A 23,517-nucleotide genomic window follows, 5' to 3' on the forward strand; every position below is an offset into this window, starting at 1 on the left:
TAGAATGTTGGAGCTTCTGATTACGGGTTCAGATTCAGAGGCCTCCTGGGTAGCAACTCTTCCTAGGATCCACAAAGCCAGAATAGTGTAATCTAGATGCTTATTTCTAGCATTCTGCTAAACTATCTCAATTTCACCCAAGGATTCCATAAGACAAAAGAAAAAAGAAAAGACAGGCCTAACCCAGAAGAAATGAAGTCAGCAAAGCATATCTTGACTCCCCAACTGTGCTATGCAATCAACCATTGAGTGGCTGAATTTCCACAACCCTCTGAACCAGGCTAAAATAGGAGTCTACCCAGTTGTCAGCTTGTTGTGTTGATCGGTCCATCTTATGTGTTTGGATCAGCAGGTTACGAGAACGTAGGAAATATACTTTGCTATTCTGGGATTAGGATTTAATGTGTATGAATCTAGTCATTTGAGAGCTTCATCAGGGCATACCTTTAAGAAAATCAACAGTGAATTTCAGTGCTCTATTTCCACTTTGAAAAGAAGACACCCATGCCTTGTGAGATAGATATATGAATGAATTCATCGTCCTAAGATTTTTCTCCTCAGAGATAATGTACATATATAAAAGATTGAATCAAGTCACAGAAAGATTCCAAGCTACCATATCTAGATTCTAAAATCTGACTCTTTTTGCTTCTTATCTGTAACTCATCAGACAGCAATACAGGTAGTTCTCAATTTGCAATCATCCATTTAACGATAATCCAGAATTATGACAGCCTCAGAAAAGATGCTTTACACCCCATAAATTATGATATCCTCGCTATCTGGTTGCTTGGTAACCTGTTCACACACGACTGGTTGCTAAGCACGCTGCAGGCATGTGATTGCCATTTGCAATCTTCTCTACCAGGTCCCCCAGAAACTCGATGGGGAAACTGGTAGGAAAAGTTGCAACCTGCTACTGTCCTGCCAAGAGAACTCTCTCGTGACTCTGGAAGCTGACTGAAAGAAGCTGCATCCCAAGGAGAGGGTGAAGAAACAACTTAAATCCTGAAGATATGGGTTCTGTTCTTGCACCCTGCCAAAGACGTTCCCTTCCCTGCATGGAGGGAATGGAACTCATTTGTTTCTGGAGGATTTTGGCTCTGTTTCTGCACCCCAATGAAGGAGTTCCTTTCATGTGCAGAGGGGAGCTGAACTCCTTTGGCAGGCAGCTCTTACAACCAGCCCCCAGAGGCAAGGGAGCCAAAATCCAAGCAGAGATTAGACAGCCAGTGTGGTAAGGTAAGGAGCAGGTGATGGGGATGCCTTGGGAGACTTAGCACAGAGACAAAAGTGTCTCTTCACTCAAAGCTGAAAATCCTGTTTAGATTTTGACAAGGGGGCATTTTTAGCTCCTGAAGGGAGCCTCCCACATTTCTCCTACCTCCTGAAGCATCCCACACTCCATTCCCAGGACTCCATTTGCCTAACAACCTGCCCAATCACTTAATGACCACAACTGGATTGGGGTAATTGAGTGAAGCAGTCACATGACATCTCACTAAACTATCGCTTCACTCAACTATCAAGATTCTGATACCAATTGTGATCATACAGTAAGTCAAGGACTACCTGTATACAAATATATTCAAGTGAAACAGAAGTTGAGGCAATGTCAACCAATATGAAGTTTACCAATAAATCGAATGGTGTTAGAATCCCAGAGTGATGAACACGCATATATGCACGTATTTACTCTTACTTTCTAAGATCTCATCCTCATCCTTACATTCCATTGCTTCACTCTAAGGCAACTTTCTACACCAAACATTTAAAATTGTAGACTGCCCCTCATGTCATCCTAACCTCAGTATGTGCATCAGCCCAAAATAGTTGTGATCCAGCTTTATCCACAGCCAGACCATTAGGCCACCCCAGGTTGTTGCTAATAAGCACCATGCGGTTAGAGCCATCCATCCCAGCTCGTTCCAGTTTAGCATTTTCACCCCAGTCTGTCCAATACATATACCTAAAGGAAGAGAAGGGGCAAATAAATTATCAATTGAAAAATCAACATATTACTTATTGTCATGTTCTCTTCTCCTCTGCAGACTTTCCCCAGAAAATAAGATAATCCATTGCTAGCACTCACCCCATTTCATGATATAATGCAATTGCCCGTGGGCTGTCCAGGTTTTCCCATATTAAAACTTTTCTCATTGTCCCATCCAGGTTAGCCACTTCAATTCTGTTTGTTCCGGTATCAGTCCAATACACTTTGCGGCCAATAGCATCCACAGCTAATCCATCTGTGGTTTGCAATCCTACATCAAAAGAAACATATTATTGTTATAGTGTCAGTAAAATATACTGTATATACTATCCTTTCTCCTCAAAATATCCACTGTATTCAAGGCAACCTTTATATTATAGTTTTAGAAATTGCATTAGGTGAAGATAATGCAGAAAAAAGAAAAAAAGAGGGATCCATATCTTTGAAAGAGTCTAGAGCAGGTTCAGTATTTACCAAACAATCTATTTATTACCTATAGTAATGATATCTTCATACTGAGACCCATCCAGTGAAGCTCTGCTGATCTTCCTCAGTGTGCTGTCTGACCAATAAACCTTTCCTGTTGAAAAAACAAAAGAACATTAGTTTCATTTATTTAAGTTACATTCCCTTGTTAGTCCATAAATATCCAAGATTATTTTGGTGAAAAACAACACTGTAAGTGTGTCTTCGGGATTTTTTATGTCTTTAATCTATTATTTATTCTATTATTGCTAGAAAAAGAATTTCCAAAGATGGAGGAAAATAGGAAAGAAAGTGTCTATCTCTATAACCCTCTCAAGAAAAGCAAAAACAACAGAAATTTATTTATAAATATACCATGTGATATTTAATGAAGACACACACCATCAATATAATATTAATATAAAATATTTTATTCTTACACACACACACATCTACACACACACATACATGCTTTTATCAGTTTTAAGATTTGTGGACTTAAATTCTTAGAATACCACAGCAACATGTTCTGAGGTGAAGTCACACATCTTAAAAGTTTCCAAGGTTGAAAAACACTACACTTCATCAGGAGTGAACCTATGTGGAATACAATTGCCTTGAAAATTACTTTTTGAATATAAATAAGAGCATTAAAGCAGGGAATTTTTTTCAGCTACCCTCAAAAACAGCTTTCTTCAATCTGGTGCCTTGGGAGACTACAGCTCCCAAAATTTTCAGCCAACATGGCTTATAGGAATTCTGGAGTTGCATTTGAAGGTATTTTGGAACCATATTAGTTTGGGAAAGGTTGCTTTAATAAGACTTGGACATTAAAAGAAACAGCTGCTTTTACAATGGTTTCATGAACATAGGGGAATGTATTGTTTAATATGAATCACACCACTTATTGGACAGGTTGCCTTTCATTTATTCCGAATAATTCCACACCTAAAATGGTTAAATTACATATTGCCAACCTTCTTCAGGGTCAACTCCAATGGCGATGGTGTTTTTCATAGTGACATTGACTGAGACAACTACATCAGCAAAATATGGAATATCAAGTGAAACCAGACGAATATCCGACCTTCTTGCAAAGATCAGGAAGGAAGTCATTCCTGCAAAGTTGAAAATGGAGTTCAATGCATAATTCTTCCTTTTCTCAAATGTCCCTTCTTACTGCAACAAAAATTTTCAGCTGGCAAAGGTGATCTTGGCAATGAATAAAGCCACCAATTTATCCAAGGTCATAAAAGAAGGGCCATAAATATGATGAAAGATCATAAGAAATACTGAATGTTCTACCTTCAACTATGTAATAATTATTTTTAAGCATATGCTTAAGAAAAAATATTGTTCAATATAATTTACCAATAGTACCTTCGTATATGCAAGCCAAATACAATATATGTGATAATCAGAATCATTACAAGTAAGGTCCAGTATCTAAAAAATTATTCATGTCTTCAGCTTATGCATACATCAAACCAGTACAATAATTATGTATTTATCATATTCCACAGATGATACATTACTGGTTTTTAACAAATCCTAGTGACATTCTCATATGTAAACTGATGTATGTTTACAGTTTAAATTAATGTTATTAAAATTAGTAAAACAAAATATTCCATAATATTGAAAAGCAGCAAGAATTCCATAAATATTACTACTCCACTTTACCTGTTAATGCATTTATGTCTGATACTATGAAGCATAGTGTTTCCTCCAAATTCTATGTACTTTAGTAAGTGATCAGACATAATTTATATAGGAACAATTTTTTATGCAGACATTTCATCACCATCAAAGCTATTCCTACTTTTGGTTGGAAAGTAGTAATAGCTACTGCAACACACACAAAATTCTACCTGAAGTAGAAAATGTATTTATGTAAGTAAGTAAAATACTTGTAATTTGAGTATATAACTTTTCTAGGGTCAGAATGTAGGGTTTAGGAGGCCTTGCCCTCTTCCAGGGACTAATAGAACCACAGAAGATAAGAGACCCACCAGATAAACATGTTCTGCCATCTGGTTGTAGGTTGATGCCAGTAGGGCAAGAACAGCTGTAGCCTTTAGGAAGTGGAGCCAAGAGACAAAGATGACTGCATCCACCATTATTAATGTGGCACGGTGTATGCACTGAAAGAGACAGTAGCGAAACCACGTATCAAAAGAAAGCGATTAGGAATAACTGTGCTTTACAAAATTCTATAGGCATAAATATATATTTCTGAATTGGGTAAGGGAGTACTTTCCATAAAAGCAAATGGATGCACAAGCTGATGCTTCAGGGTTGCAAATCTTTCAGCAAAATCTCCAGCTCATCAAAAGTCCATACCAATTTTTATTTTTTTTAGCCAACAAGGGTAGAGTGATAGATAATACTACCATTAACTGGATTAAATTAACGTAATTACTACTCTAATGCAGTTTAATGTGTGTAAACAAAGTGAAATACAGTGTGATTCCAGCTGCTTTTGCATGTGGCCCTGCCTAATTAAAAAAAAAAATAACAGCATTACGGGTAGTCCTTGATTTACAACCACTCATTTAGCAAACATTCTAAGTTATGATTGCATTGAAAAAGAGTAACTTACAACTGGTCCTTGCATTTATAGCATCCCCACAGTCATGTGGTCATGATTTGGGAACTTGACATCCTTTTGAGCATTTTACAGCAGTTGCCGTGTCCTGCAGTCACATAACTGCCCTTTGCAACCTTTGCAACCAATGGGAAAGTTGGCAGGGAAGGTCATGCAAGTTGCAGTCCCGTGATGTCTCACTTAATGCCTGAGGTGATTTGCTTAAAGAATACAACCAAAAAGATTGTAAAATTGGCTGTTGTCACATAATGCCTCTCTTATGACCGCTCCATTTAACAACTAATTTTCCAGTCCCTGTTGTGGTTGTAAGTTGAGGACTACCTGTAGAATTTTAAAAAGGGGGACTCGGTGGATATCAATGGGTGCCTCTAGTGGTACCGTAAATATTACGGCACTGTCAGAGTAGAATGAAAAACCTGAAATTCTTTCTGTCTGGAGCCCAAAGATGTGTAACTTCTTATCTTGATGTAGAAGATCTCCATACCTGCAGGTCTCTGCCGATGAAAGACATGGATGTCCATAAGGTTTTCTAGGTTGTCCTGTAGAGTCTCATGACCCAGCCCTGTCCTTTTGTCTGCACTCTGAATGCTTTTCATCTGCCAGTCTGTCCAGTAGATCCGTCCTCCGTAAAGAGTGAGCCCAAATGGGTGAGGCAAATTGCTCCCGATCAATATCTGTCAATCCCAAAAGCAAATCAACCAACTGCCAGGAAAAGAACAATGCACAGCTGCCTTAGAAACAGCAGTAGACTATACGAAGTGTAGAATCTAATCTGGGTCGGTCACTAGGACCAGATCTTCCAAGCTTTTGGGCTTGTGTTGGAACCCATCCTCAGGAAACGTCTCTCACACACACTCTGGTGAGAGAGAAGTTCCCTGAAGATGGGCTCCAGCCCAAGTCCGAAAGCTCAGAAGACTAAACATGTGGTCCTGGTGACCAACCTAGATTGGATCCTGCAAAATTATCCCAGGACACGTATATTTGCCTTCATTTTTGACAAACTGTAGAACAACTATTCCCAACCTGATCCCTTTCAAATGCACTGGACCTGGCTGAGAATTATCATAGGCACCAGAGGAAGTTTAAGGCTGTCTCAATAATGCCGCACTGTTTCCCATACATTTCACTATCTTAGTCTTCACTCAAAAGTTATCCATTTGTCCCTTTAGAGGAGCAACTGAACTCCTCTGAAGATCAGAACAGGGCATGTTGGATCAAAGACAATACACATATGTTTTCTATAAACAAACATTGTATATCTCTTATTTACCCTTTCCCAGAAGTCAATTCATTTGGCTATTTTACCTTTCTATTACTGCCATCCAGGCCAGCATATTCAATTGTCTTCATGCCAGCATCTGCCCAGTATAAGCGCTGAGACTCATAGTCAATAGCCAGCCCATTGGGCCAGGTCAGGTTGGAAGAGATGATCACCAACCGATCAGAGGCATCCATTCCAGCACGCTCAATTTTTGGGTTAGCTCCCCAGTCAGTCCAGTACATGAACCTGCATACAAATGCCCAAAATGGTATGTAACTGCTAAACCTGATTAATCTGACAATTTTTATTTAACTGTATTAGGAAAGAAAGAGAACAGAACAGGAAAGAAAAGCCTAAACAATGAAGGCTTTCCACTTTTGCAGTGGCTATATAGGTATTTGCTTACGTTTGTCAAATACGCCAGCATCTTTTCATATGGTGTTGAATTATAAATTACAGTAGCTCCAGCCAAGATAGCCAAAAGTAAGGAATGCAGAGAGTTGTAATTTACACCATCTTACACATTAGTCAAAACGGCTACAAGTTACTCATCCCTTTTCTGCAGATAACTTAAAATGGTCATCCTCCTTATTCTTTCTGACTTATTAATGTTTGTTTGTAAGAGTTAACTCATAAGTAAGCAGATCCATACCCTTCAAAAGATTTTCATTCACCCCTATTAGCTGTAGCTAGTATGACTAATGACCAGGTTTGGTGCAAATTTCAACACTGTCTTGTCTATTCTCAACATTATAAAATACTACATTGTCTTTCCCTGAACTAATCTTTTAAGGATATTGGGCATACCGGATATTAGGGATGGATCTTTGTTTTATCTTAATTAGCACATAGTTAGCACATGAGAATGAACTCTACAGACTTTTAAAAATTATATATAAATTATATATAAAATTATAATAGCAAACTTTCAGGGATATCACTGTTAGGAAGAACCAAAATGCAAAGACATACAGGATCAATGCAATCTTAAAGGAAAAGTTTTCACCTTCCAACAGGGTCCACCACAATATCTCTTGGTCTGTCTAGGTTTTCCCATATTAGAACAGTCCTCATGGTCCCATCTATGTTAGATACCTCTATCCGGTCTGTTCCTGCATTCGATAGAAAAGGGAAAGAAAAAAATAATCAGAACCAGCCTTCAAAAAAAAAAAATCAAAAAAGAAAATAATCCATACTGAAATGTCATTCACACACCATGTCGGAGAAAACCAAGGTATATCAACCAAGGTATATCATCAAAATGGCTTCTTCAGCAGGCCTACAAAGTATCCTCAGTCAAGAATGATCACTTCTGACCTCTATAAACTTTTTTTCAATTAGCTTGATTAGAATTTCTAGTTATCCTTATTCAGAAACTATTAGTTCTATTAAAACACAGAATCATTTTACTAAAACCTTTCTTTTACAATAGGTTTGAATGCGGTCCCATGTTCTTTTTTTCATTAAGAAAAACACATTTATTCAGATAGGCTGAAAATTCTAGAATGTTTCAATTTGTAAATTCAAAAACACCATTTGAATTATTCTGTAATTTCAGTGCTACAATACAAAGCAAACTTTGCAGACCCTCCCGGCCGGCAGAACCCCCTTTTCCCAGGACGGTGCAGCGGCGGTCTGTAATGGCCGCCACAAAGAAGCTGGCAGCCGGGTAAGAATGCACAGGAGGAAGTGGAGAAAGTGCTTGAGAGGAGAAAGTTTTTCTTGGCTCCTAGGACTCTAAGACATATTTAATAAAATTCCTGAAAAGTATGACTTTCTGAATAATACCTGCCAGAAGAGGAAAAAGCGGCTGTTTGAAGGTGCTGAAAGGATAGCTTTCCCTCTCTTCCTACGGAATAAATAACTGGATATTAAGAAACCTATTTTTTTAGGTGAAAATTGGTTTTAAGCGATGAGTGGGAAGAGAGAGGATTAAAAGAAAATATTTGTATGCTAAGACTTTGTTGGAGCAGATGCCTTAAGGATTTGAAGACTAGAATATATTGTAATAAGATTTTAAACAGATTTGGACTTTCTTTCTCTTTGATTGATATTACCCCAGAAGGAGAAAGTGAGAACTCTGCCTTGGTTTGGACTGACTGATAACTTTGGGACTGTTTTATTTTTTTATTTTCTTTTGAATATTCTGGTTGTTGTAAGAAGAAAGAAGGGGAAAAGAAAAGAAAAGATTTATAATGGCTCTTTCTGTTGAGGAACTAAGAAAAGAATATGAACAAGCAAAAAAAAATGGTAAAGATGGTGTGGAAGAAGCTTTCCTTTTTTTTAGAAATGGCGCTACTAATTATCAACAAACATTACAACAGATGAAGACAGCAGAGGAACAAGAAAGAAAGGAAGGAGCCATTTTTAATGAATCTCAGAATTTGATCCAGAAAGAAGGAAGAGAGAAAGAAAGAAGAGAAAAGAAGAAAACTAAAGGACTTAAGGACTTAAGATCTAAAAAACATTTAAGAAAGGGAAAAATAAGGTGCAAAACCAATATAATGATAGTAAACAAAAGGGAAAAGGAATACGACAGAGAAGGGAAGCCGGTAAGGCAGAGGCTAGAAGAAGGGGGGTAGAAAGGTTTGTTGGGAGAAGAAAGAAAGGGAAAAGGTGGAGAAAAGCTACAATGTTTTGAAATTAAATGAAAAAAGGAATTTTTATGGATAATGGATAAAGTATAATTTTTTAAAAAAAAAGATTTTGCAAGGTACATAAGATGAGATGGTAGTATTGTAATGGTTTAAGAGTTGATAAGAGATTAAAATGTTAAAATGTTTAAAAATGATTGGCTTTAAAATTTAATAATAGGGGAGGTTTAGAATACTGTTTTAATTAAAGAGTTTAATAAGATTATGGTATTGATGTTATTATAAAATTTTTATTATAGTATCTTTTTTAATATTTGGATTTATTGTCTAATTATGTACTTAATTATGTTGGATGTATTAGTTAGATAGAATGTACCAAGCAAAATTGGATTGGGTATTAGATATTATTTTAAAGATTAATTTGATTAACTTAGGGGGAGATAGAAAGGCATCATACTCTGATTAATGATTTCAGGAGAAACTTATTTTCTTTTTTTTTTATAAGGAATGAGACAAAGGGATGATAAAAAATGGACAAAAGATATAGATATAATGATTCAAACTAAGATGATTAATTAAGATAGAATTAAGAAGTGTGAAATATGTGGAGAAGTTAATATAGAAGGCTTAGAATGGTAAATAAAATAAGTAATGATATGTAAGATGAGCATGAATATAATTGAAGTCCATGAAGAGAGAGACACCTGGGTCCAAGTTACTTTCCAAAAGATTTTTTTATGTTTTGTGTGTTGTGTGTATATGTCTTTTGGGGGAGAATTAGTAAAAACTTGTAGAAATATAGAATGAGAATAATGGTAACTAAGTCAGAAAGAAACAGATGAAATAATAATAATGATATTGAATAAGAGTAAAGAGAAGTAAAGAGAAATTGAATAAGAGGTTTTGGTATGTTATATGGAAATGGTTTAAAACAGAATCATAATTTATCTGACTTGTTAAATTTACAATGAAAAAAGGTTTAAACATGTAATGAATAATGATAATTTGTGTGTTTTAAAAATTAATAAAACTTGTTTTAAAAAAAAAAATACAAAGCAAACTTTCACATTTGCATCTGCTGGTAATATTGACAAACCAAGTACATCAGTGTAAGATTAAAATGTGTAACTGGAAAATTTCCAATAAAGTGGCATGCAGAGACATGTCTGCAGGAATTAATTGATATGCTAGAGATTTTCCTATTTCAGAACACTCTTTTATTAAATTACAGAAAATTAGTTCTTACTCCCAGAATTTCTATGCACGCAGACCACTGTTTACAGGAAGGTGAAATGTTAATTAAGTCATCGTGATCATAGAGTTTGAAAGAATCTCATTCATATATCTCCATAGATGCATTGGGAATAATCCTGCTAAGAATTTGGAAGGCAATTTTTCAGTGTGTGGTTAGCTTTTGGAGCAACAAATGAACTCTTGCATATGGCAGTGGTCTTCAGTACCTGCATCTGTCCAGTACAACTTGTTTGTGACCCAATCAACAGCAAGACCAGCTGGGCTTTCAAGACTGCTCTCCACCACAATCTAGCAGCAAAACAAACACAATGAAACTTTGAGGGCAATATTGCTCTAACCCGAAGCACTGACCTTTCTTGGACTATGGATGTTCAGTTGTTTAAATAGAGATTTGGAATTAATCCACCTTAAGACATATACATGGAATATACAGTATTCCTCAAATAGTTGAAAAAACAGAATTTAAAGATTAGTTATAATGAGCCAAAATAGGTATAACAAAACAAACACCAAGAAGACAAACAACTTATATGCTTCCACTGAGCTTCTGTGGGATATTACCTCCTGGCCTGTTCCATTCCATTTTGCCCGACTAATGGAATCAGTGCTAACATCTGTCCAGTAGACATAGTCACCCTGTGCATCCCAGTCCAGAGCCACAGCACTGCGCACATCTGCCAAGGGGATGACAACATCAGACAGGTCTTCTGTGTCGAAGCTGATACGACGGATGTCCATCCTTCGGGCAAAAAGCAGGAACTTGTCAAGACCTGATCAAAGGTCGAAAGGTCTTCTTTTAATATCTCTAACAGAAAATTATGGTAACAAACACAAAAAATGTGATCTTGGCACAACGAAGTGCTTTTACATCCATGCTTTCTAATGGATCCAATCTATAATGCAAGCCAGACCTGAACTAGCACTACCATTAGCACTAGCCCTTAAACTTATATACTGCTTCACGGTGCTTTACAGCCTTCTCTAAGTAGCTGACAGTGTCAGCATATTGCCTCCAACAAACTGGGACCTCAGAAGGATGGAAGGCTGAGTCAACCTTGAGCTGGTTAGGATTGAAGGAATCGATTTTAACCGGCTGGCAGTGAGACCAGAGTTAGCCTGCAATAGTGCATTCTAACCACTGTGCCACCATGGCTCTTAAATAACTAGCAAAGAAGTACAAAGAAAAAGGAAGTGAGCATAAAATTTTGAAAGAGGGATTTTAGATTAGAAGAAAAAAGGACATGTTCTTAAATAAAATGTCCCTGTATATAAGGACATGACAAGGTACCCTGCTAGCATTAGCTAGTCAGGTGCCTTTAGAAAGCCTAGAAAGAAAAAATAATAATCAAAAACTGCCCTTCATTAGCAATTCTAGCAACTGATTTTCTTCTGTCCCTGGCCCCATAATTTCAATGTATTTTTTTTTTTTTTGCATTAAGGGCTGACAAACCAATTTTCCATTAATAAACTAACTTTAAAAATCAAGCAAGCAACAGGCTGTCACTGCATTTAGAGGCAAACTGTTCTACCCACTATGCATTGTGTGGACAAGCAATTGGTTGTGAATGACAAATTATTTCATTGAGTGACTTGCAGTTCTAATATTATCTCTATCCAACTTCTCTCTACCATTACATTCTCAGCATTTTATAAACTTCCATAATCTTCCTACCCCAGCAGTCTTTTTAGTTGTTAAGCAAGAAACCGTATCAAGCTAAGAAATATAACTTTATTTCCCCAAGGCAAGGATTCCATCTTTCCTTGCAGAGAAGATATCCCAAATCCTTTATCATGCCACCAGTGCTTTTCTGCAGCTGAACTTTTGATTTGTTTTGTTTATAAAATTGGAAAACTGTATTCTATATTTTATATGGAAATTTGGAAAAACAGCAACAAAAAATCCAAATGTCATCCTGCCATCAGTTTCATTAACACGTTGTAATATTGGCAATCTATTGTGAACGCTTTCTCCACAACCTCTTCATGTGAAATTTACTGTTTTGTTTAAATGTAATTTTGCTAAAATTCTGTAATCTCTCTCATGCGTGTGCACACAGACATGTTATGAAAGTACATAAACGCCTTATCACACTTACTCTGGGCACAAGTATGGCCGCTAGTCTTCCGAAAACCTGTGGGACATGCGCAGGTATAGCCCTTGTTATTTGGCAAACAGAGATGAGTACAGCCACCATTGTTGGTTCCACAGCGATTTCTCCCTGCTCGAATAGCCAAACAGAGATATTTTATATACACATAGCTATACATATGCACACATAAACACAAATTACCATAGCCTATATAGGGAAAAGAACCAGAGATACAATGAAGCTGGTTCTATTTTGGAACTGCTTAATTTATTGTGCATTTGTATCTGTCTGGTGCAATTCTAAATAGAAATATTCAGCACTGACATGTAAAAGATGTAGCCATATACTTTTTTCATACTTTGAAATTATTTTTGTGATACAACAAGGAAACATATTGCTAAGCCACTAGTAATGGTATTAGGCCAATGGTAATTTTTATCAAATTGTGGACTTTAATACTACCAGGATGGTAAAGCACGAATAAAATTAATGAAGTTATTTATTGCAATTCAACATTTTTTTCACAATAGTAGAGACAGCTTAATTAGGAAATCATTTTCCAGGTACACAGAAATATACTAACAACAATAGTAATATAACAACGACAATAATGAAAGAGTATCATATTATACCATCATTTATGAATTTATGTGGTGAGCTGCTTGGCCACTGCTGCTTAGAAAACATTATAGCTATTCATTTTTACCTGGGATTATGTCTTAGGAAACACTGAATGTTTTCTGAATGTACAGCACTGATCAAACAAATTGAATCACTAGGACAAATTTGTATACTTTACAAAGAGTGTTAAATTGAGGGAGTTTTGCTTGACTATATCTAGTAACAGAACAAATGGTCTTTTAGCAATAATATCTTGCCTTTTCTCTCTCTGCAGTTACCTGCTGGTTGGCGTTGAGGATGCAAAGTATGGATATCCATGGGGAAATGAAGCTTGTTACGGATGATCTCTTGATTTTTTCCAGTAAATTTGTTGGCACTGTTTATACTCTTGGTATGCCAATCTGTCCAGTACAGGCTATCTTCAAATACAGTGATAGCAAATGGATGTGGAAGGCCTGAGCAAGAATCCAGTAAAAGCAGATGAAAAGGTTAAGGTCACTGTTTACTGTTTCTAAAGGTTGCTTCTATCTCTGAGGCAAAGAGGGTCTCTTTCTTTTAATAATACCTCCAAAACTAAGCAAACCTGCCTCTGGTTTCTGCTGCCTTAGTACTTTATATTGCAAGTTCTCCTGGAGATAAAGGCTAACATCATAGTTGCAATTTGCTACCCATCTTGTATGTCCCATCCATTGAGATTCTATAACTTGTTTATGAATTAAATAATTAGATACCAACCACCAGATATAGTTTTGAGAGTACTGCTGGCATTAGCGTGGTGAAAAAACAGATATTGGACGGAAGCAAATGACTGATGATCTGAAACTCCTGGCATCAATGATCTGATTTGCCACACAGTATTATCTGCGTTACTCAGAGCATTGCTTAGTACTGTTACTTATCTAGTAGATGACAATCCCAATTTCCTTATCTTACCTTGACTAATAACAGCCTTCCTGTTCTTTCCATCCAAATCAGCCCTCTCAATAACATGATGCTTGGCATCTACCCAGTACATCCGATGCCCTGCATAGTCAATAGTTAGCCCATTTGGCCAAAAGAGATGAGTATCAGCAATAATGCGCCGATTGGATCCATCCATGTTAGAGTATTCAATGCGAGGAGTGTTTCCCCAATCTGTCCAGTAGATGGTACTATTGGAAAAGAGGAAAAATGTGAACAGTGGAAGTTCCTGGAAAGGACAATAGACAATGCTCACCCAAAAAAGCCGCTAGTTTAGCAATCTAAAGTCAAAGACATAATACAACTGATTGTATTGAGCTGATGAAAGGAAACAAGGATAACAGATTCAGGCTATGATTATACAAGACCACAATCCTTGTCAATAAACTGTTAACCAGAATCTTTTGGCTTCACAACTGAGCACCTACAATGGCTTTCTTCAAACTGAGTATGCTCCAGATGGATAGTTAATTTTCCAGAATTTTAGCTAGCATGGTTATTGCTCAGAATTCTGGGAAGTATTTCACACAACTGGAGGGTAATACATTTGAAAAAACCCTAATCTATCCTAACATAGCTTACATTACAGAACACAGGAGAATGTGTTCTATTAATAAGGCTATCAGAAGAATACATTAAGTTCCAGTAAATATAATTATGTTACAAAATATTCTAAGTTTAGTGTGTAGAGGAGGTGATTTTTTTACAGATTCCTTCTTCTATCTGCAGATCTTCTAAAATGAGGAATGAAGTGTCATCAGGCACAACAAGCAAAAAATAATAAAAGTAATCACACATTTGTAAAAAATATCACCAACTCCCCTTTTCCCCCTCTAGGGGAAATGTTCATTTGTTTTCATGGCATTTTACATATGGAATGTGTTAATTCATTTGTAGAATGGCAACTGTAGATTTGGCTCCAGGCAGCCAAAGTGGAGTCTTCACTCAGCAAATTTCATCTGATAAATTAAGATAACAAGCAGCGAGTATCTCATACTCACCCTTCCATAGGGTGAAGAGCAATTGCACGAGGTTTCTCTAGATTCTTCCAAAGAAGTACCTTTCGGTGCATTCCATCCAAATTTGCCACTTCAATGCGAGATGTCCCAGAGTCTGTCCAGTATAACTTGTCATGGATCCAATCAATGGCTAGCCCACCTAGGACCCAGAGGAAGGAAGAGTGTGATAAGGAATGGTTGTTTAAGAATAGTCCTATTGAGCCATGGCTAAAAGCTATCCTGATCTATAAAAGGAAAATGGAAACAAGGGTCTTTTTCCTCTTGTCATATAAATGATTAAAATATTTAGGTAACTATTTGAAATGTCCATGTAAATGTAGATAGATAGATAGATAGATAGATAGATAGATAGATAGATAGATAGATAGATAGATAGATAGATAGATAGATAGAACCATGTCCCACTTAATTTTTAATGGCATGGTGCACTCCGCATCCAAGTGGAGATTGGAGAAAGAGTAACAAAGGCCTGATTTACATTTAAATTTAATTGAAAATCAAGTTAAATACAATTCATTTTATTTTATCCTATGCTTCTAATAATGCTTCTCTTCTTCTCCAGTAAAACATATGATTGGTGGTTATTATGAGGGAACTCTGAGGGCTGCAGCAAGGTTTTAGGAGTTACATTCTACCTCTGGAGACTCAAGTTATGCAACTTTAGAGTTGCTTCCATAAAGAGAGGCAACATAACGAGTTTGATAGATAAATATAAACAAATAAATTAATTTTGCTACATACAGAGCTGGCATTTTTACTTCTGAAACCATTAAAGATATTTACCTGGACTCTCCAATCCTGTAGACACCACTTCCTCCACGTTGCTACCATTCAGATTAGCCCTCATAATGCGGTCCAGTGTGACATCAGACCAGAACACTAATTCCTTGCTATGGTGGAAATCCAGGGCAATGGCATTTTCAAGGTTGTTTAGAAGCAAAGTGTACTCGGAGCGGTGGGGTAAGACCTGTCGGATGTCAATCCGATTGGCAAAAAGCAGCACAGGTTCTGGCCCTGAAGGTTGCATGCAAAGAGATGTGAGCAGACAATTGTCTGGACACCAGTCAGATTATAATGGCAGCACAGAATCAGTTCACAAATAGAAAACAAACACAGAAAAATTATATGGAGGCAATACTTCACATTGCTTAGAATTATACTTGTATACTGTAGCTCCCTCCACTGTATTTTATTTGGCTATTCAGCAGTTAGTTAGAAATGTGGGAACCAGCATTCATGAAAAGTGATTGTTCAGAAAGTGGATTGTGTCATCCCCAGCTTTTTCCAACCAAAATAGTGTTGGACTATAAAACTCCCATCAAATCTAGTAAACAGATCCCAAAATGTATTGTCAAGGAATAATGGAAGCTGTATTCCAGCCCAACCAGAGTCATCAGGCTGTGGAAAAATAGACTAGCCTCCTTATGCAAGCAGCAACTGAAAATTAAATACCGTGGAGAAACTGAAGCCGTGAACTAAGCCAGCAGTCATCCATCAGATAGACGGATGGATTCTAAGCACTGAATGATCCCCAGTGCCTGGAGCTGGAGACTCTTCCTTACCCAGGGCTTTGCAGCTGCGCTTGTCCGGGCGAAGCTCATAGCCTTGTTCACACCAGCACTGGAAACCACCCTCACTGTTGGTGCACCCTTGACTGCAATAACCTTCCTCTGCACATTCGTTCACATCTGGAATAAGAAAAGGATAAAGAGTACGAAACTAAAAAGAAAAGGATAAATAGTTTGGTTTTGGATTCCATACTTAGATGCTTATTTATTTATTTAAAATTTTATATTGCTATTTTTTTTGTCTTTTAATGACCCTTTGAATCGGGGTGGAGTCGGAGCAACTGAATGGAACGGAGTGTTTACTGGCTGGATGCCCTTCCTGTCGCCAATGGGGAGTTGGCAGCAGATATTTTTCTCATTGTGCCCAGAAAGAAAAATATGTGCCGCTACCTAGGATCGAACTCACAGCTTCCTGAGGTGAGAGCTCCACCTCTAGGCCACTGCACCATTCAAATATTTATATTGCTATCTGTCTTGTAAAACACAACTCTAGGCGGACTCACAGAGATAATAAAACTGAAACAGTAAAAGATAACCCAGAATATCAAGCACTTAACTCATCATCTCTAGCCCATCAATCTACACAATTTGTAATCTATTCATACTATGAATGTAATAAAAACCCCTCCTTTTTATGACCTCGCAGTTCTTTTTTTTCTTTGTCCTATTACCTTCATGCTATGTACTAGGTCGTTGATGGCAAACCTTTTTGTTGTGGTGTGCCGAAAGCGTGCATGCTGGCACCCACAATGCCTCCTGTGCATGCGCTTGCAACACCCCCACTCTGCCCCCTTACCTGCACTGTGCATGCGCGTGCCTCCTAGCTGATTTGCGGCCCGTTTGAGGCCATTTTTGCCCTCCTGGAGGCTTGAGGGAAGCCTCTGCACCCTTGGGAGGCCCAAAAATTGGCCTTCCAGAAATACCGGAAGTGCCTGTTTTCAGCCTCCGGAGGGCTTCTGGAGCCCAGGGGAGGCTGCTTTCGCCTTCCCGGAAGCTCACGGGAAGCTCTGGAGCCCCAGGAGGCTGAAAACAGGCCCATTTCGGCACTTCCGGTATTTCCAGAAGGCCCATTTTTTCGACCTCCTGAGGCTGCAGAGGCTTCTCTTGAGCCTCTGGGAGAGCAAAAACGCCCTCCCCCAAGCTCCAGAGGCCCTCCGGAGGCTGAAAACAGGTATGTTTGGCTGGGCTCACGTGCCCACACAAATGGTTTTGTGTACCACCTGTGACACACATGCCATAGGTTCACCATCACGGTACTAGGTCGTAGGATAAAAAAAAAAAAAGAATTCAGTCAGACTACCAGCTTTTCTACTGTAAGTACTTTGAAACAAGGCCATTATATGCAGCTACTGGTTTAAATCATTATTATTTTTTTAAATTCAGAAAATTCTCTTCCCATTGGAACCCTCCCCATTTTTCTATTGATTCTATTTTGCTTTTTTAAAAAAAGACTATTAAGATCAAGTGTCTTTGACTGATAATGTTAGGACCAGTGGTTTGGAAGCACCAATACAAATCAGAAAGGTCCACATAATTATACAATTGAACTTGGTTAATGCACTGCCTGTCAGTACTATGACTTTAGCAAGGACAATTTCATTCCTAGTTACACCTACAGATGCACTTAAGTGTTCAAGCTGCTTACCCTGACATGATCTACCATCCTCCAGAAGCCTGTAACCTGTATGGCAGGTACACTGCACTATTCCGCGAATCATCTGGCATTTCTGGGCGCAGTCCCCATTGTTGACGTTACAATTTTCCTCTCCAGTTAGAGGACCTGTGAAAAGAGGCAGAAAATTATTGTAATGCAACCATTCTTTTAGAATTTTCCTCTTATCTAGGACAAAACGATGAAAAATGCCTAAGGTAGTAGTACTAGTTAGGAGGGGAAAGAAGAGTTTGTATTCTCAAGTGGAAAAAAGAGACACCATATTTCACACAAACAATTTGTCAGCCTTCAAGATTTTCTTCCTTTGCTTTGCATCTTTCGGCTGTCATAAGTAACGAGGGGAGGAGGGGGGACATGATTATGGGAAGCGAGCTGGAGGTGTTACAAAACAGAACTGTATAAGTTGGAGGGGAAGGTTCTTGCTTAGGCTTCTATCCTATGCTATGCGCAGCCGCCACTCTTTATCGAAATATGTCAAGGTCAATGTACAGAGGCCTCATCACCACCTGGAGATACCCACATTATGCTATACACCACTTTTAATTGGATGAGCCAATTGAACTATTGGGGGTGGGAAAGTTGCCATCACTTTGTATATGTGATTTACGCGCTCATTTGCTCAGATTCAGAATTCTTGTGTTGCTACCACTTGATTTCCAGTAAAAGATATCTTTTCTCTAATTAATGGAGTCTAGGTATTTCTTTCTTAGATTTTGAATGGAGCACCAGCTGACACAATTGCTCCTAAATTGTCAAGAAAGGAATAATTCCTGTATTTTGGCTGAGCTTAGCTTGGCTCTTCAATATATACCTGGAATGCCATATTCTTCCACAAATAGCCTTGCATCCATTAAAACAACCCAGAAAAGACAGACTAGGGTTTGATAAGATAATATAGGAAAAGAAAGAGTGAAAAGGCCAGATTAGGTCATCACCCCAACGTTCAGAATATTCTTACAGGTGGTCTACCAATTTACAACTCTTCCGCTTAATGATCATTCAAATTAATGATGGCCTTAGAAAGGATGTTTTATAGCCTATAAAACACTTCTGGTCATTGCAAAACTTCAACATGCATGCGCATGCGCGCACACAAACACACACACACCACCGGTCATGCAACCGCTATCTAGGTGCTTGGCAGCCTATTTGCCAAGATCATGCAACTGCCATTTGAAAACTTCTCTGCCAGATTCCCCAAAAAGTCAATGCGGAAATGAAAGCAGTGAAGGTTGCAAGTTGATGGTGGCTGGCTGAAAGAGCTTCCTGCTGAAGGATTTCAGCTTCGAACAAACAGGCATGAAGAATTTCAGGTCTACACTAACAGGCATGGAGTGGAAATCCTTTGACAAGGAGTTCCTTCAGTTCCTTCCTTCCCAGAGATGAAAGGAAAGCCAAAATCCAAGGAAGATTTTCAATCCTTGAACAGGCAGCGTGGGAAGGTAAGGAGTGCAGAGTGCCTCAAGGGGTTGAGGTGGCGCTGGGAGACCCAGTGTAGGCTGTGCACAAGCGCTCACTCAGGGGCTGAAAATCCTTCTTGGATTTTGGCAGGGAGGATTATCAGCTCCTGAGCCCCTTGAGGCACCTGCACTCCTTACCTGGCACACCTCTGCTTAACAACCCACAAGGTCACTTAACAACTGCAAATCTTGGGAGTGCTGAGATTGACCGAAACAATCACATGACATGATTAAGCTCAATGACCGAGAGATTCTGGTTGCAATTCTGGTTGTAAGTCAAATCACTTACGGCAGTTTTGGGCAGGGCTCTCATCACTGCCATCTCCACAATCATTGGCACCATTACACAGCTTCCGTTGGCCAATGCAGCGCCCATTTTCACACAGAAATTGGTCAGGGGAACATTGTGGGATCCCTGGATGAAGAATTTTCGAAATTATAAAATGGACAACTTGAACTTAGCACAGATTCTAGCTACAAAAAAAAAAAAGGCATTCAATTGTACAATTTTTACCCGAGTCCTCACAGTCTTCCTCATCGCTGTAATCAGAGCAGTCTCCCTCCCCATCACAGCGCCAAGACAGCCGAACGCAGCGGCCAGATTTACATCGGAACTGGTCAGCTGTGCACATAGAGGTCGCTGAGGAAACAAATACGAACAAGAAGTTCAACATGGTTTCACCACTCGCTTTTCTATTATCTTACTCGCTGCCCCCAGGCTGGACCTGATTTACAAGTCCCAGGGTACTCACTGCAGTTTTTCTCATCCGACTGGTCATCGCAATCAAAATCACCATCACACCTCCAGCCAGCATTAATGCACAAGCCACTATTGCACATGAACTCTCCCGAGCGGCACGGCTGGTGAGAGGCTACGGAGATAAACAGTATATGGTAATTCACACTCTCATTCAGCCCAAATTAAGCCCAAGAGATTGAGTTTGCTATCTGGAGGGAAAGCTGAAAAAGCTTCTGATTTGAATATTGGAATGACAGATGCCCATCACAAATTTTCTCTGTTACTCCTCCCAGGAAGCACATCTGACCCGAAAACAAGACAGCAATGCCATTTGATTTGAGTCTGCAGGCCCTTGCCTGCAAGTAACTTACAGCAATCAGATTCATCGGACCAATCCCCACAGTCATCATCTCCATCACAGTGGTAAATGTCCAGGATACAACGCCCATAGGCACATTGGAATTCCTCTAGGTTACATGTTGCTGCTGGAACATCTGATGCTAAAAGGGGAATGAAAAAAAGAAAAGAAAGATTAACGAGAGATTCCCTACACTGTTCTGTGATTTTGGTGAGGCACAAAATAGAAAGCAATAGCAATAGCACTTACACTTATATATCACTCCATAGTGCTTCACAGCATTCTCTTAGCAGTTTACAGAGTCAACATATTGCCCCCAACAACCTGGGACCTCATTCTACCAACCTCGGAAGGATGGAAGGCTGAGTCAACCTTGAGCCAGTCAGGATTGAACTCCTGGCAGTGGAGAGACAGCCTGCAATACTGCATTCTAACCACTGCGCCACCATGGCTCCTAGCAAATAGAGTGGCATGCATCATGCACAAGCTGTCATTACACTGAAAGTTATCAAACACTAGTGGTAATTGGCCTCCTGCCCACCCACCCCAAACGCCTGTTTTGAACAAAGTGTTCGTTGCTTCATAAAAATCCACAAAAAGATCCACAATAAGGTCTTCCAAGATTATTTCATGTCACAGCCTAGGAAATATGAATTAGGAAACTCTTACATATTCCAGCTGCCTTTACTGAATTGAATTAAATTGAATTGAATTGAAGGTCTTATGTCTTTTCATATCCTATCAAGATGTCATCATGCATAGAATTAGCACATTGAAAGTTGATGGAGACATACACAAGGTTCTCTCTCTACACACTGAAGTACAACAGAGATTATACAACTGAAAAACACCACTTATGAATATGAAGCACACTTTATGAAGGTGGACAATAACAAAATCCACTAAGCAAATCCACATAGACACCTTCATAATAAACACAGAAATAGCACATGCCAGTGGATTTACTACATATTCAATTCCACCACTGATTTTTATCATACGTTGATTGCCATGATTATGTATGCGCTCTAATGTGAAGACTCATTTGTGACTGACCACAAGCATTCCAATGGCTTTCCTTGTGTTCAAGAGAATGAGGGCATGGTGTTCTCCAGAAGCCTAAAGAAACAAGTTAACCTCCAAGATAGCTTCCAGGCAATACAAAGCTATAATTTTCTGTATCTCTGGAGATGACTATGCAAAGGTTTGCAATTAGCCAAGCTGCATGACGGAACGGAGGAACTGTTCATTTGAGGATTTTGTTCGACCAATGCTCGCTCTTAAGCAAAAGTCACCATGAATTGCTGTGGCAAACCTTTGAAGAGTACCATTTATCTCAAAATGATGCCAGGACAAACATTTTCCCTTTCTCTCTGTTTCATAGAAGAATTCTTCCTAGGCACATATAACATTGGTCCAGAACTCAGTTTAATTTAAGACAAAATATGTACGATGCTGCCCTTTCACCAACGCAATTAAGCCCAGAGAAGAGAATTCTTGGTGTTAAGATAGTCAAACATCAGCAGCCTGTAAAAATTCAAGGTTTTGAAAAATCACTACCGCAACAGAAAGGAGGCTTTTGGAAGGATGTTCAAGCAGAATGACCCCAGCAAAAAGCATTCAGGACTCTAACAGCATCTGGATCATACTTTCTGGCACTGCACCTGTTTTCAATTACAAATGGTAAGAAGCAGGGGACAGAAAAGGGCACAAGAGGTGGTAAAATATATATTTGAAATTGGAGGCCCACCGAGTCCTTAGCTATCTTGAGTGCCCTCTGGGTAGAAATATGGAAATATACATCAAATTGACAATAATTATAATAATGATTCAGCATAGGTTAGAGGGCATCATGTTGGGAAAGAGTAGTTTAAACTGAGGGAAATTTTCTAGTTTGCTTCTGTGGAGTTTTTTTTTTTTTAAATAAAGCATTAGACTTTTAGAAATATACAGGAGAGCTTGTTAATCTCACTAAACCCATGCCTCTAACACAGCTAGGTTTCTGAAGAAAATACATATTTTAAAAACCAAGCAGGAAAAGTAGAGGCAATGGCAAGGGGAGAGTGAAATTGGCTTCCTCTCCAAGACTTTCCTGGCTTAGAAATCTTTACAGCTCTGGCTTTTGGCCAGTTCTCATTATCTCTGAAGATAAAAGGCAAATCCCACCTCCACACCAGCACCGCCCCCAGAATTCCCCATCATTGCCCTTCAGGAGCTGGACGTCTTTTATTGTCTTCTCCCTCTGAACCTTTTGAAGTTTCCTCCTATCTAGAACATATTATGAAAAATGCCCTTCGGGCAGGAGTGGGGGAGGAGATTCTGCCTGTCTGCTGAGAAATCCAGTTAACTCCTCAGATCCGGGAGGAAGGGTAGAAACAGAAAACTGAATGAAAATGTGAGCTAATGTGGAAAGGGAGCAATTCACAAAGGCTGGAGCTGGCTTCCTTGATATTAATGAAAAACAAGGATGTTTGAAATGGATGACCCAAGGGCACCCAGACTGGGAGAAAGGCAACAAAGAGTGCTGGAAATCATTCATCAAAATAACTTCCAAATAATGTTTGGGGATGTGTGTGCCTACAACAAAGGACATTCTCTCTGATCATTTACTTTAATGTAGCTACTTTGTCAAGCAGACTTAAGTCTTAGTTCAAAGTCCTGATAATCAGGAAACGAATAGAACTCTCTCGGTCTACTTGAAGATACTACAGTGCAAGACTACCAAAAAAAATGTACTAGGCTTCAAAAGGAGCTCCGATGTGAAACCACTCGCAGAGTACTTAGTTCCTATTTCGAATGTATCATTTATCAGCAGGAAGACTCAAATCCAGGAAGTCCCCACTGGAACTTGCACA

General features: G+C 38.7%; 1 protein-coding gene across 1 annotated transcript in view; it reads right to left on the bottom strand.

The window, feature by feature from the left end:
- The window catches only part of LRP4 (LDL receptor related protein 4), a 109,141-nt gene that overhangs the window by 15,653 nt on the left and 69,971 nt on the right, over positions 1–23,517 (bottom strand). The window contains exons 6-26 of the mRNA XM_087951331.1: positions 20,676–20,804; positions 20,318–20,437; positions 20,080–20,205; positions 19,855–19,980; positions 18,079–18,213; positions 16,428–16,553; positions 15,649–15,879; positions 14,848–15,004; positions 13,820–14,037; positions 13,165–13,341; positions 12,272–12,394; positions 10,737–10,945; positions 10,382–10,463; positions 7,334–7,439; positions 6,372–6,573; positions 5,551–5,740; positions 4,471–4,602; positions 3,436–3,576; positions 2,487–2,573; positions 2,093–2,264; positions 1,807–1,969 (exon numbers count right to left, since the gene is read on the bottom strand). Of these exons, the coding sequence (XP_087807457.1) occupies positions 1,807–1,969; positions 2,093–2,264; positions 2,487–2,573; positions 3,436–3,576; positions 4,471–4,602; positions 5,551–5,740; positions 6,372–6,573; positions 7,334–7,439; positions 10,382–10,463; positions 10,737–10,945; positions 12,272–12,394; positions 13,165–13,341; positions 13,820–14,037; positions 14,848–15,004; positions 15,649–15,879; positions 16,428–16,553; positions 18,079–18,213; positions 19,855–19,980; positions 20,080–20,205; positions 20,318–20,437; positions 20,676–20,804 (3,152 nt within the window). The remainder of the gene's footprint in view (positions 1–1,806; positions 1,970–2,092; positions 2,265–2,486; positions 2,574–3,435; positions 3,577–4,470; positions 4,603–5,550; positions 5,741–6,371; positions 6,574–7,333; positions 7,440–10,381; positions 10,464–10,736; positions 10,946–12,271; positions 12,395–13,164; positions 13,342–13,819; positions 14,038–14,847; positions 15,005–15,648; positions 15,880–16,427; positions 16,554–18,078; positions 18,214–19,854; positions 19,981–20,079; positions 20,206–20,317; positions 20,438–20,675; positions 20,805–23,517) is intronic.

This window comes from Notechis scutatus, chromosome 1 (assembly GCF_049901735.1).
Source record: "Notechis scutatus isolate UNSWTSFEM ecotype Mainland chromosome 1, rNotScu1.2, whole genome shotgun sequence".
Lineage (NCBI taxonomy): Eukaryota > Metazoa > Chordata > Lepidosauria > Squamata > Elapidae > Notechis > Notechis scutatus.